Source organism: Mus caroli, chromosome 6, assembly GCF_900094665.2.
Source record: "Mus caroli chromosome 6, CAROLI_EIJ_v1.1, whole genome shotgun sequence".
Lineage (NCBI taxonomy): Eukaryota > Metazoa > Chordata > Mammalia > Rodentia > Muridae > Mus > Mus caroli.
This window is the reverse complement of record NC_034575.1, coordinates 132192621-132206847: the sequence shown is the minus strand read 5'-3', so window position 1 is coordinate 132206847 and position 14227 is coordinate 132192621. Positions and strand designations below refer to the sequence as shown.

The 14227-nt window shown below is 45.7% G+C and overlaps 1 protein-coding gene across 6 annotated transcripts in view; it reads right to left on the bottom strand.

The window, feature by feature from the left end:
- The window catches only part of Etv6 (ETS variant 6), a 230945-nt gene that overhangs the window by 39386 nt on the left and 177332 nt on the right, over positions 1 to 14227 (bottom strand). For all 6 annotated transcript variants that reach the window (XM_021164909.1, XM_029478404.1, XM_021164907.2 and 3 more), the window contains one exon: positions 6869 to 7033. In XM_021164909.1, the coding sequence (XP_021020568.1) occupies positions 6869 to 7033 (165 nt within the window). The remainder of the gene's footprint in view (positions 1 to 6868; positions 7034 to 14227) is intronic.

The window sequence follows — 14227 nt, the reverse complement described above, 5'->3', positions numbered from 1 at the left end:
TCAGTGGCACCCGCCCTGTTCCGATACCATTCTGACTACTGAGGTCATTTGAGTGGCCCAGGCTACTCAGGTCTTGGGTGGAGAACTGAGGAGGAAAGTCTGGGTTCTTCATTCCCACTTGAGGAAAGGGAAGGTGGTCCATGGCCACCCTGCCTGGGCCCCTCATCCTCCCACACTGAGCTAACCCCAGCACTGCTGGCATGTGCTCTGCCTTCACGATGCTTTAACTCTGCTCCCAACAGCTGGCAGGAGAAGGGGCTGTGCAGAGAGACCTGCCCACAGAAGAAAGAAGAGGGGTGCGCATCAGCAGGCTCTGCCGGCTGCTTACTTGAACCCTATTCCATAAGCAGCAGTTAGATTACCATGCCAATGCCTTTCGTGGCGATGGCTGGGAGCTGTGGGAGCCTGAGTTCTAGCTCTGCCAGGCACACTTAACTCTGACCCTGAGTGTGGGCACAGCTGGATCAGGCCTGGGTCTGCAGCAACCAAGAGCCTGCACGGAGGAAGTGGCTGGCTCAGCACTACGGAAGAGGCAGTGTGCCATACATGCTCTGTGTTCAGACTGTTGTTAATAACCTGTAAGAGCCTGGAGTCTTAGGCCTTAAAGAGGATTCTAGAAATGTCTGAGATTGGCCCAAACTTCTGCTCTCTAGGAGTCCCCTCTCTCCCCTTCCCCTGCCAAGAAACAGCCTTGGCTGTGTAAGTCCTATGATGGGCAGCCAGCCCTGGCATAAGAAAACCATTTTTCTTGATGACTCTACTTGGTAGAAAGTTGTGTCGAGTTGGAATACGGCCTTCTTGAAATTCCTATGCCCTGGTCGTAGTTTCCAGAGTGTTCAAAAACATGTCTTCCCTACAACCTTCCTAAACAGGCAAGGGTGGCCCCGCACCTCCCTCCACAGCCACTACTACCCTTTGCTCCTTTAACACTTACATGTTCTGTGAATGGATTCCTCAAATTCTCAAGTGTGTAGACAATCTCATGTACCTTTTCTTAATAGTATCGTGTGTGTGTGTGCTTGTGCGTTTGTGCGTTTGCGCCTACAGAAGAGACACAAAGAAAGCACACATGTGGTATTCAGAGGACAACTTGTGGAAGTCAGTTCTCTCCTCCCTCCATGTGTGTCTGGGATCAAACTCAGAGTGACAGGCTTGGAAGCAGGAGTCTTTGCCCACTGAACCATCATGCCAGCCCAGGATATCATATGTAACACTGTTACAAAATGTAACACTGTTACAAAATGTAACACTGGCAACTCTCCCTTGGAGATTCTGTGCACACTTGGGTACATCGTGCTTTCTGTGACTTTTCTTTGAAAAACCCCACATCCTTGCTCTTGGGCATGTTTGACTTTCTTCCCTGCATCTCTCTTAACCCTGCTGAATAAGCCTGTATTTAAAAACCTTCAACTCTGCATCACAGAAGTAAAGTTAACAGTAACGAAGAGATTTTTGGAACGCAGAGGGTATTTACAATAAGTTCTACATTCGCCTACTGAAAACAAAGGTTGACCCATAGAACTGCGTGCCCAACTTTGTGGATCTCAGGCACAGGAAAGGAATAACTGGTCACAGCTGGCACTTCTACAGTAGCAGGCAGTGGAACCCAGGTCTCTGCACTCAGAGTCAACAGCTGGTCCGTCTGCCTACGCACATGTTTCTGTGCAAGGCCCAGATACATTCATGCTACAGATGATTTACTATGAAGCTGGGGCTTCCCTTATGCTCCTCCCTGTAAGGAGTGCTGGGAACAGAAAATGCCTGTCCCCTCCAGTTTTATGCCCTAACACTTTTACATTGTCCTGGGTCCATATATACACAGCGAAACTCAAAACAGCTCTAATCCTGTCTTTTGACATGTATTTTGAAAATCTGAATGTCTGCTTGTGTTCCCCTCTTTGTGTGTGGGTGGGTTGTCGGGGTGTGTACACCTGGCTGCATCAGGTGTCTTCCATCACCTTTGCCTTACCGTCTGGGTTGGGGTCTGTCAGTGAACCGGAAGCTTGCCATTTTGGCTATGCTAGGTGGCTAGTGAATTCTTGGTACATCGCTGTCACCGTCTCTCATTGCTGGGGTTGCAGGCAGATACAGCTATGCTCAACTTTTGAAGTGAGTGTGGAAGAGGTGGCAGTTCACAGATCCCCGTGCTTACACAACACCGGATCCACTGAGGCCAGGAGTCAGACCCCAATTTTATTATTTTATTTGGAATTTCGTTTAAAAGCTGGGCCTGCTAATACCCACTACACAACTCCGAAGACCGAGGTGAAGGTTGCAAACTCAAGATCTGCCAGGATAACTCAGCATGACCCTGTCCACCCTGGGGTGGGATTGGTGGGTAGGGGTGGGGATGGAGCTTGGCTCCTGATGCACTAGGTTTGATCCTCAGTCAGGGATGGGTTGGTTGTTTAAAACAAACAGAAGAGAAAGTGAAAAATACCAGGCTAATAGTTTCCTGAAGGTCAAGAACCCAGGGATGCTACTTGAAGGGGTCAGGTGCTGAAAATGACTGATTTTACTCTTATCGAAAGGATTTTGGGCTCTAGAGCAAGGCCAGCCCAATCCGATGCCTGGTTCCTCTGCCATCAGCCTCCTGCGCTAGGGCAAATTACTTCACCCCTTCTGAGTCTTAGGGTTCTTCGTTTAAAACACTATCAGTTCAGCTGGCTTTTGTGCAACGTGAGAATAATGCCACAGAGCTGGCGAGATAGAGGAGATGGTACCTAACCCTGGCCTCACAGAATACACGCTGACTGGATGGCATCTTGGGGGCATGACTTTTATTAACAGACAAGTCATATTTTCTCAGCGTCAATATTTCTGCATTAAAGCCCCCCCCCACAGTTTCATTAATGTTACTTTTGTGTGTGCAAGTTTCCTTTTCCTTCCACTGACATAATTTCATATAGAAACCTCTAGTTCATAATTGGGTCTAAAACCCTCCCCTCCGTGCAGTCTCATCTCAAAATCTTTGGGTTTCTATCCTTCAGTATACAAGCAGCTTCAGGGGTTTCCGTACTCCCCCCTCATCCTTCGGTCCTTATCTCCCCTACCAGGTCAGGACCAGCTCTTTCCTCATCTGTCAGCTAACCACCCCCAGGAGCTGTCAATTCTGTCATCTCTACTCCTTCACTTTGCTTTCTGGTTTTCCCTCTGAAGCCTTCCTTAAACTGCTCTTGCTGAGGTCCCCTCCCTGGTGTTAACTCAAAGGGCAGCCATGGTTCTCAGGGAACAGAGCCACCTCAGCAGCCTTTGCTGCCAGGAATCTTAACTGGCTCCCCTGCCAACCCTGCCCCCACCCTAGGATGCTTCCTGGCTCGGAAGACTACTCCGGTGGCTTTCTTCCTTCTCCAGCCCTTTAATACTGACGTTCCCAGCATCTTCACCAGTTCCTCTTGGACCACTGCATCTCTTCCCAAGACTCTGCTTGTCGTCAGCCTGATCGGTTCCAGTCACGATGCCTTCTGACTCCCAGAACCATGACCTTTAAAGAAATCTTTACAAACCAGAGGGGGTTCCCTAGCTCAGTAAATGCTGTTTATCTAATCAGGTCAGAAACCTGGGATTAATTCTCCCATCTTCCTTCCCTTTCACCTAACATGGAATCAGCCACCAAGCCTGGGGGCTCTGCCCACTTTCCTGTTGGGATTGTCCCTTCTCTCTGTTGGCCCTGCCTTGGTTCTCATCATTTTCGTTGTTCCAAGGCTCTAGCCAGACTGCCCGACATCTGTTCCTTGCCCATCCCCTGCTTCTGATCCTGAAGAGGATATGCAAGGCACTGAATGACGTGATGAAGAAATAATAAACAAAAGAACAAACGGAGTTAGGTGTTAAGCTAAGGAGCATCCCGTTATATTGACCATTTTAAAGGTTGTCTAGCTATATTGGGGGTGGTTGGGCTATTTCTAGTTTTTACTGTTATAAATAGAGGCACAAAAGGACATTTTCTTTGGAATGGAATTACTGGTGAAAGGCTGTGATTAGGTCTGAAGCTCTCATTATATGCTGCTGGTGATCACAAGGCTGGGACTGGATGGCCACAACGTAAGTGCCATCGGCTACTTGAGAGTCTCCCCTGAGCTTGCCATTTCTCTGGGCTAGTGGGCTGAGCGTGGAACCTTAACACTAGTGAAGTGTGTACCTTGCAGGTGATGATTTGCTATGCCCATACTCTTGGCAAACAGATGATCATCTCCGGTAACATACCCCTCAGTTCGCAAACACTTCTTGTTTCTATTTCATTTTGACTTAGAAATTTTGGTTTCCTTTTGACCAATTATGAAATAGAGAAAATGAAATAAGTAAAAGCAGGCCTGGTGTGGGAGGCATATGTTTTAGGCTTGTCAGAAACTCCCTTTGCTGGGTCCTTTCTGCTTGTGGATGGTTTAAGAATGGAGTCTGCCTCCGCCCAGCCGTGGAGATGGAAAGAGATGCAGAGTCTCACAGCCAAACATTAGATGGAGCTCGGGGAGTCTTATGGGAGAGTCTAGAGAAGGACTGAGGGACCCGAAGTGGACAGCGATTCCACAGGGAGACCAGCAGAGTCAACTAACCAGGACCCTTGGGAGAGTCCAGAGACTGAATCACCATAGCTAGGTCGCTTGCACATATACAGCAGATGAGCCGCTTGGTCTTCATGTGGTTGCCCAACAACTGGATCACGGGCTGTCCCTGAGCCTATTACCTGTCTTCCTGTGGATCCTGAGTCCCTAAAGGGACCACCTTGTCTGGCCTCAGTGGGAGAGGATACACCTAGTCTGGCTGTGTGTGTATGTGTGCACACATGTGTGTGCGAGCTCGTTATGGGGGTGTGTGTGACACCCTGAGTGGGGCATGACACCTAGACAGGGCTTCCCCTTCTCAAATGATGAGAATGTGGAATCGGGGGAGGACTTGTGTGAGGGGGTACTGGGAAAAAAAAGGGCTGATATTGGGTTGTAAAGTGAATAAATAAATTAATTAATTTTAAAAATGGAGACTGCAGCTCACCTCTGTGGAGTTCCACTGTGAATTCAGTAGTGCAAACAGCATGGTCGCAGCCCTGGAGGGTGGCTCCTAAATGCCTACTCTTGTGATGGGACAATGTGAGTTTTGAACTTTGCTTGGCTCTAGTTCTAGTTAATCTATTCTGGCAGCTAAACTTAGTTACAAAGTTTTCATTGGCTACTGGGAAGAGTAATCCTTTTCATTGATCTGCCTCACCTAACTGGGCTCCACCTTCACAAGCGGCCTCTGCTTCCCAGGGTACGTGTTTGTGCTGATAACTGCACACATTGGGGAAGGTGAAAATGAAGTCAAAAGATTCCTCTATCTGAGTTTTAAAATAATGAGAAAAGAACATTCTTGTACTTAAAAAGGAGTAAATGCATTTTAGCTTCATATTTGTGACTTAAGTACAGAGATCCTGGGGGGGGGGGGTTTGCAGTTTGTAGAAATACTAATGCTGTATTTGAGAACCAATCAGAAAACACATATAATAAGATAATTACTTTCAGCCGAATGCAGAATATAAAGTAAGGTATGTGATAAGCTTGTGAGAAAACAGAAATACCATTAAGGGCACATGCAGTGTATTAAAGAAAGCATCAACTGCCCTGCACACTATTACACATCTCTCTGCAGGACAGAAGGACCCGACGCCAGCACTGGCTTCATGTATCAGCTGGGGAGCGAACATTTTCCCCTGAGCGACTTCCCTGAACATCTCTCTAACACAGTTTCACTCCTTGTTCAAAGACACAGTAAGATAAGAAAGAGCCAAGTGTGCTCGTCTTTGGTCAAGGCCATGCAGTTGTTGCCTTTTGTGGTTTGTATTCTGGGATTCTCTGACTTAATTCTACAACACAGCCGTGCAAGCCACCTTCTATTTAGGTGGCTGGTCTGAGGAGCTAAGTGCAGGGAATTCTCAGTCCCACTCTGAAATGAGACTTTTCTAAACTGGACAAATGTAAGGAAAGTGTTCTTCTAAAGATAAGGACAGTGTTAAGTTGGAAAGCGTCGAAATTATTTACAAAAGCATACTGGAACATCAAAAACCACAATTTCAAGTATATCTAAGAAATTACACGCACGCGCACACACACACACACACAGGCATGCACACACACTCGTGTACATACACACTTTTGTTTTGGAGACAGGGTCTCAAGCTGTAGTTCAGTGAACTACTCATGATCGCCCTGCCTCGGGCTTCTGAGTGCTAGGATGACAGGTGTACACCATGATGCCTGGTTTCTCAATGTATTCTTAACTGAATTAAAGGAACCTTGAAAGTGAGTTTCTTTTTATTGTCTAGTGAGCGTAATATGAATTAAGTTGATAATGAATTGAGTGATTTTGTTCGTATAAAATAATGGACATGTAAATCTATTCTACCTGAATGCTATGCGTGCAATAACTCTAAATTGTTAAGAGTAAATACAAAGTGAAACACGTCTGTTCTCCTTAATCAATTGGTCCTTCCGTGTCTAGTAATCAAACGTGTCTCTGCATTTCAATCACCCTGGATCCATTTAATGGGGCAACTATTTAACAGCTCAAGGACTAGATAAAATGATTCTGTCAAGGTATTGGCAATGCCCAAACTCTTTTCTTTCTTATTCGACTACTGTCATTTGTTATTGATTGGACACTAGACCCCTTAAAGTTCCAGTGTCTGGGCACAGGTGAGTGACTTCTAAATTAACAGTCTCTTTGACTTGAAAACTTTGTCTTTCCCACACACTGGCCAATGCCTATAGACCTCCCTTTCTTATGATGTCAGTGTTCCTAGGAGAACTTCTGTGGAGGGTCCCATGGGTTATGATGAGTCTGGAAAAGATCAGCTATCTTTCCATGCTGAGCCTCTGCAAGCACCAGACTCTTTTACCTGAATGAGGAGACCGGTAGCGGAAATCCTCTTTGGTCAGCAGCAGGAGGGCCTTGCCATTCATTTCGAACTTGTTGCTCTCAATGGGCCTTAAAGAAAACTCATTTTCTGCCCACTTGAGCCACTGGGCTACGTCATCTCTGCTCCAGTAAATCGGCTGCAAACCTGTTGGACAACACAGGACAGAGAGAAAAGATCTTGTCAGCTGCACAGTTGGAACAAAGGGGGAAAGGTCTCAGAATAATTAACAGAACGGAGTCTCTCTGTCTCAAGAGCGCTTGGGTTGAGTCCCAAGGCCCGGCCAGGTTTGTAAGTTCTTAAGTGTGGAGTGAGTCACGTGAACTTTTTACTTAGAGGTAAAGTGAGGGGAACCCCCTTTCCATGTGTTTCAGGGGACGATAGGTCTGAGGCTGTATTACTTTCAGGTTGGCTCAAAAGTGGCCCTGGGGGGGTGGGGTGGGGTGGTATGCAAAAAGGCCTGGAAGCATGACAAGTCTCAATGCATTTAGCTGGAGACTCAGAGCTTTGAAATGGGAGTGTTCCAGAGCTGACCTTGCTCCTCCCCAGAGCTGCCAAACGATGAAGGTCTTGAAACTTTTTCCAGGAAGAGACATTTACTCAGCCTCTGGGAAGTGGCAGGCTAGCCTCTGGCAAAGGCAAGGCCAGGGTAACACACAAAGTCCTTTCCTTCCTATCTGTCTTGCAGATGGACTCAAAGTGGGCCACACAGTGGCTCAGGCTGGGTCTCAACGAGGCAGGGTGTCTGCATGTTTATTTAACTTTGGTGCTGTAGGCAATTCTGATACATCCTTCAAGTGATTAGGACAATTGTTCTCAAAGTGTGATCATGGGACCCAGAGAGTTCCCAAGACCTTTGCATGTTATCTACAGCAAAGACTCTTTGATATCAATAGTAACATTTTTTTCTTTTACTCTTATTCTTTCATGAGCACATACAGAATGTTCTAGAAGCTACAGACCTGTGCTATCACAACAGTCTGAATACAGAAGCAGAGATGTGAATCCAGGCATCTTCTATTAACCTGGATATTGAAGAGGTTTGTAGAAGCATATAGAACTGTTGTTTGCACATGTCTTTTGAAAAATATACTTTAGGTAATATATTAATATATGCTTGGCTGGTTTGTCAATAAGTTAGCAAATACTTTTAAAAGTCCTTTATAGTATGCTCAGTATTGTTATAAGTTGTTGCACGTAGCTATGAGCAAAAGCTCTTCCGTGGGGGTGGGGGTGGCAGTCTTTGATGATTATTTACAACTTGAATCCTGACAGGGAGAAGTCTGTCAGGCTTTATCCTCGGAAGTCACAGAATCAAGAGTTTGAGAGAGAGCTCCGTGAGACCAGTGTTTGCACACTGGGGCTTCGGTCTCTGCAGGTGAACTACTTGAACTTTGGAGGATATGTGGTACATGTCTTTCAAATGTGCTCTTCAGCTCAATCCTGGAAGAAACTGCTTTTTGAACTATATGATCACCAGGATAGGCTGCTGGGGGCTGGGGGGGGGGGCGGGAACGATTGGCTCAGATCCCAGGGAGACCACGCCAGGCTGTGAACATGATCGCAGAGCCTTCTAACAGGCTCCGGTGCAGAAAACGGTTTTGAAGAGAGAGTCAGTTTCTTCTAAGTCCATGGAAGATTCCTCACAGCCCGTTAATTGGCTGGGCCAGGTAGATAACACAGCTACTTCGACAATAATGCAAGGTAATGCATGGGCCTCCTGGGCTACATAGTGAGTTCCAGGCCAGCCTGGCAACCTAGTGAGATGCCATCTCAAGTCAAATGAGGCCTGATGATATTGCTCAGTGGTAGCATGCGTGAGGTCCCAAGTTCAACCTCACTACCATGAAACCAAAACCAACCAAGCCAATTCAAACCCTAAGCATTTGAGTGTGTTTTCCTGGCTTTTACATTTAATGGCAATGCCTTTTTCATACACAATCAAACAAGTGACTGTAGTATGTGACCACTTTATAACCTTTAGAAGGGAACAGGACCACTAAAGGATTTGAGGTTCTATGTTTGGGTCGTCACTGGCAATGCCCATTCAAAATGATTTATGGGCACAGAAAGCACCTGCCTGTTCTTAGTGGAGTGGGAATGGTGGCAGGCTATCCTGGGAAGACCTTCGACTATTTCCTACTCTCAACAGTGTCCACTTGGACAAGAACAGCATACCAATTTGCGATTTAAGATGTTACTGGGTAAGTGGGAGGATGATTCTATTAAGGATGGGTGGAGGTTCCAATCCGGCTGGCCACAGGAAAGCACCTAGTGGCCAGAGGGCTTGAGCAGAGAGCTTCTAGGTAATGCAGGGAAGTAAGAGGATGGGGACAGCTTGCTGAGGTGTCAAAGTAAATACAGAACTGAAGCCTGCCTAGGAGGGGAAACGAAAGTTAGAAAGTTAAATGCTGACGTTTATACCGAGGACAAACTAAAGCAGAGAGATGGGTGAGAAGGGGGCGGGGGACACAAACAGTAATTTGAGGTTCTTTATGTTCGATGGAAGAAAACCCTCATGAGTAATCTTTTCCCTAAATACAAGAAGAGTCACACACTCCCAACAACACTGCTGGGTAAGAATAACAGTTTCTCTTCTCACTTCCCATTAATCTCTCCCACAGCTCAGCCTTGAAGCAACCAAGGCCACAGCACCGTGGAAACCCCCTTACCAGGAGCCCACAAGGAGGCTCCCGACATGTGTACAGCTGGGCGGCAGGTTACAGAGAGCACTTGGCAGCTAAACAACAGTGACCCTGACGCTGCAAGCTACCTGCTCCAGGACACTCAGTAAATCGATCAGCTTGACTGCACTTCCATTAGCCTAAGGAGAAGGTGGGCAGCTCACTGAGCCAGAGAGAGGCTGGCTACATTGTGGGTGCTGCATGTCAAATCCCTCAGCTATTTCTTGTTTAATTCAACAGTGTAAAAAGGCTGGGACATAGCATGTGCTTTGGAATTCTAACCGAGAAAAAAAGAGCCTACTACCTTCAAGGGCCCTAAAGCCCCTATGTTGTGATGGAGGTAATTTAATTGACTAAACAGTCCTTTATGAAGCACTTCTCTGCCCTTAGTGCCATTCAGAGCGTTTCAGGAGCATCAGTTCATTTAACTGCATGGCTCGTATAACATTTGAGATGGAAGGTGCAAGTTAGATGGTGGAGGAGACCTGATGCATCCAAGGGATGTACCCCACACTTGCACGGCGAGAGCAACAAGTAGAGCCGGGATCTGAATCCAAGCAATCTGATTCCAGATTCTGTTTTCTTACCCAGGCACTTTCCATCCACACTCAGAATTAAGACTGGCTTTCAAAAAGACGGAGGAAACCAACTCCTTCCCACCCAACAGTGAGATCCTTGGCCCAGGCAAGTTATCAGCAGATTGAAGATAGGAAAAAAAAAATCTGCAGATCTCAGGGAGACAGATTTATGGCTAGGAAGAGGAGGGAGGGGCAGGTGGGACGATACTTTGCATGTGTCTGGTAAGAAAGCGCTGTTTTCACAGGCTGCTCAGCGACACTTGCTCTTGACTCTCTGCCCAACTCCCAGCTGTGGGTGGGTCCAAGGCTGCTGAGAAGGGAGGGATGTGAAGGATTTGTTGTCAGTTCTGGCAATTTGACTCAACAAAGAAAGAATATATATGTTAATGATTAGGAAGAAGAGAAGGATGGGAAGAGAGGGAGGGAGGGAGGGGGAGATGGGGGTGGGGGAGACAGAGAGAGCTCCTTACGATATTAGCCTCTGTGTGCCAATGTGTCATGAAAACCATTTAACTAAGACCATCGTTCATCACGGCAAGAATTTTGTATGGAGGAACTGAATTGCTATGAATGAGAAAATCCCTAAGACTCCCACTCCCTTCTTTCCTCAGAGGCGAGGTCAAGTTCATAGGCTCACACATGACCTTCAGTGATACATCCAGACTCTTACATTCTCATCATTTCTTCAATTCCAGGTTCAAATTGGCCACCACATTCATCAGGGCATCCTAACCTCATGCCCAACTTTCTGAGTTATGCATAAACTAATGAGAAAGCTGACCAGGAGTCAGGGGCCGGGATTTCCTTCCTACATAAGCTGCTAATGAGCCTGGGATTCTAGGTAACCCGCTTCATTTCTCTGTGGCTCAATGGCTCCAATCTGTAAAATATGGGGCTGAAGAGTATGTGATCAACAAGTTCCTGCATGGCTTAACATAGCCAGCACGCACTACTGAATTTGAACCTCAAATACCAAACAATACAGACAGCCAGGATGCTATTTCTTTTTCTATAAAACTACTCCACACTCGTGATCATGATCTTAAGATTCTGTAGCTTTTCGAAGGCTCTTCTGAGTCATGGAAGGGAGGTTAGTGTTATGTTCTAATTCTTTGCAAAGTTGTCAGCCAGCCATGGCAATGCTCAACCTAACAGCTTGCCCCTTTAAAAAAGCCCTTAACTGCTTTTTGTGTGTCTCCTAGCTCACAGGAGCCCTGCAGTTGGCTGGGTTCTCATTTCAGTTTAATTGAAATTGAGTGATCTGAGTTGGTAGACATTGTTTGAGCATTATTATGCTCAAGTTCCTTTAATTTGTGCGTGTGTGTGTGTGTGTGTGTGTGTGTGTGTGTGGTGTTTGCACTGGAACTCATACAAATTCAGCAAGTGTTCTATTGCTGAGCCAAACCCTAACTCCCAACTCAAGGCTTCTCAACACTTTAGCCATTGGTGAAAATATCCTTCCATGTCAAACTCTTCATATTTACAAGAACTTGCTCTGGACCCCATGCACTGGAAGGCAGAGTCCAGAATGTGAGAGGCGGACGCCACAGCAATGCTCTGATTCAACCCTGGTCCCCATGACTTATTAGGAAACCAAGGCCTGGAAAAGCTAGCCATACCACGCCTGGTCAACCTACACCAGAGATCCATGTGACCTCATCTCCTGACTCAATGACAGCAACTTTATGACCCTTGACCCAGTCATGTCTAGTGACTAGTTCCTTGATTGCTTGGCTATCCTGCCTTAAAACAAGCAGCCTGGATCTACAGTTTGCAGAACTCTCCGCATCTGTGTCCTGTACTATCTGACAGCACAGGAGCATGACTCAAGTTTTTTCCTGCCAGGGCAATGAGGTGAACAGGCAGTGAACACTTAAATCAAACCAAATCACAATGATGACTATGGTTCTTGCTCTAACAGGTAAGATCATTCCAGCCCACAGAACTGGAAGAGGTAATGCTTGTGCTGTTGGCTCCTTCATCCACGTAGGGATGCCACATCTGCCATACTAATTCTCAAATAGATTAATAATAGCAGCAAACACAAGCACTTACTGCAGGTCAGGAGATGCTGTATATATGCCATTCCCATAATTCCCTTAACCCCCTAAGACAATAATGATCAGTGCAGCACAGAGAAGTTCAGTGACTGGATAAAGTCACACAGTCAGAAAATGGAAGAGTCAACACAGGAACCAAGTGGTCTGATCTGATACAGTCAAAGCTCACAATCATTATACACACCTGCCTCTCTCTATGCGACCGTTTCGTACTTTGGTAGAAGAGAAAGGTACATTAACAACTTAATAAAACTTGCATGGTGATGTTGTAGCTCTCAGCACCAGTGTGGAACTTGTATCTTCTACCTGTGTGACCTTGTACAAGTTACTTAGCCTCTCTGTCTCTATTTGGCCTGACTGAAAAACATGGAAAATTTTCAAGCTGCAAAGCACCAGAGTCACATATGGCATGTTTATCAGTTTTTAGCAACATGAAAAACCAATGCTTGGTACTGAGAAAGCATTTCTTAAGAATTCGCCCCTGTGTTCTATGCTGTCATTAATGGTGACACCTTTGCTTACACATAGAAACCTGGTATTAGGAATAATCCCACTGCAAGAATGTGTATCAACTGATAGTCAATTTCATCACTCTTGCGTCCTGCACGCCACCCAGATAAGGATCTCTTTCTACTATCATCCCTATTACAAAGCTTTGATGGGCATCCATCATTCCATGGGTCAGTGAAAGCGCCAACCAGGTGAGGCCTGAGAAGCTAGCATCTGGTGACACACTAGGCCCCCTCCAATTTATTTCTTAGCTATCAACCCACCTACACACTCATCAATAAGATGGAATGCTTTTCCAAAGCTCAGAAATATAGCGAGTATAAAACTTGCAGCAACTTTACTGAGGACTGGTGTCTGGCCCCATGGGGATAACTTGCTCCTCAGTGTTCACACAGGTCTGACAGTCTGTCCTGAATGGTACTCAGGGTCCCAACCAGCCTCACTGTTTTGGTTTGTGTACACACTTTTCCTCCCCATCTACTCCTCATGTCAGATCAACACGGCTCGTGTCTCTTCCTCTTCCCACTGCTTCAAGGAACACTGTTGGGATAACTGATCTTTCTGTAGAGTTCTCTAGCTTGACATGAGTCTGTTCTGCATAGAACTCTGCTTTGCTCTCCCAACGAGCCTACCCATCTTGAATGCTCTGAATGACGGTCATCCCCCTTGATGGATGAGAGGGAAGGGTCAGGGGTCAATAGTACTGTTTTCTCAGAGACTTGTTTTATTACCCACTACACGGCTTTTGCTGTTACCATGTAAGCCGTAGCAGGCCAGTAACAGGGTTTTCCCAAAGTCCCCAACTTTGTCCATTCCTGTCTGAAGTTACCTGCCGCTCACCTTGTCTTAATATTTTATACCTATGTCATTTCTTCTTGATTGTTTTTCTTTTCAGAGACTTGTTTTATTACCCACTACACGGCTTTTTAAAAGTTGGAGCTCATTAGACCTATACAAGATTGCGGAGGAGAAGCTGGCATACCATGCTGGCACACAACTCGGTGATATTTTAAGAGCTTGGTGAATGTCAACTTCTGAGAATCTACCTTAGAGAAATGGCTATGAATGCAGAAAAATTCATGCACAAAGATGTTAGGTTTTTTTTTTTTAATATCAAGTGTTATTTTTAATAGTAGAAAACAGAACATTAAAAAGAGAGCAGTCATTTACTGACAACATTTGTGATAAAGTGATGCAATTGATAACAGTATTCAGAAAGAATACACATTCATACGGAAAACTAGAATAGGGTCTATACTCACAGATTCTCAAATAATGCACAGATGTTTTATAGCAATATTAATAGCAACTGTCACTTAGTAGTAGAGTTATAGGTGACATTTACTGTCTCTTTTACTTTTTGTATTAAGTATCATTCTCTGGAATAGGGCACAGTCTTACTAAATTGCCCAGGCTGGTTTTGAACTCCAAATCTTCCTGCTACAGCCTCCCGAGCAGCTAAGATTACAGGCGTGCACCAGCTTGGTCCAGTGGCATTATTACATTTAC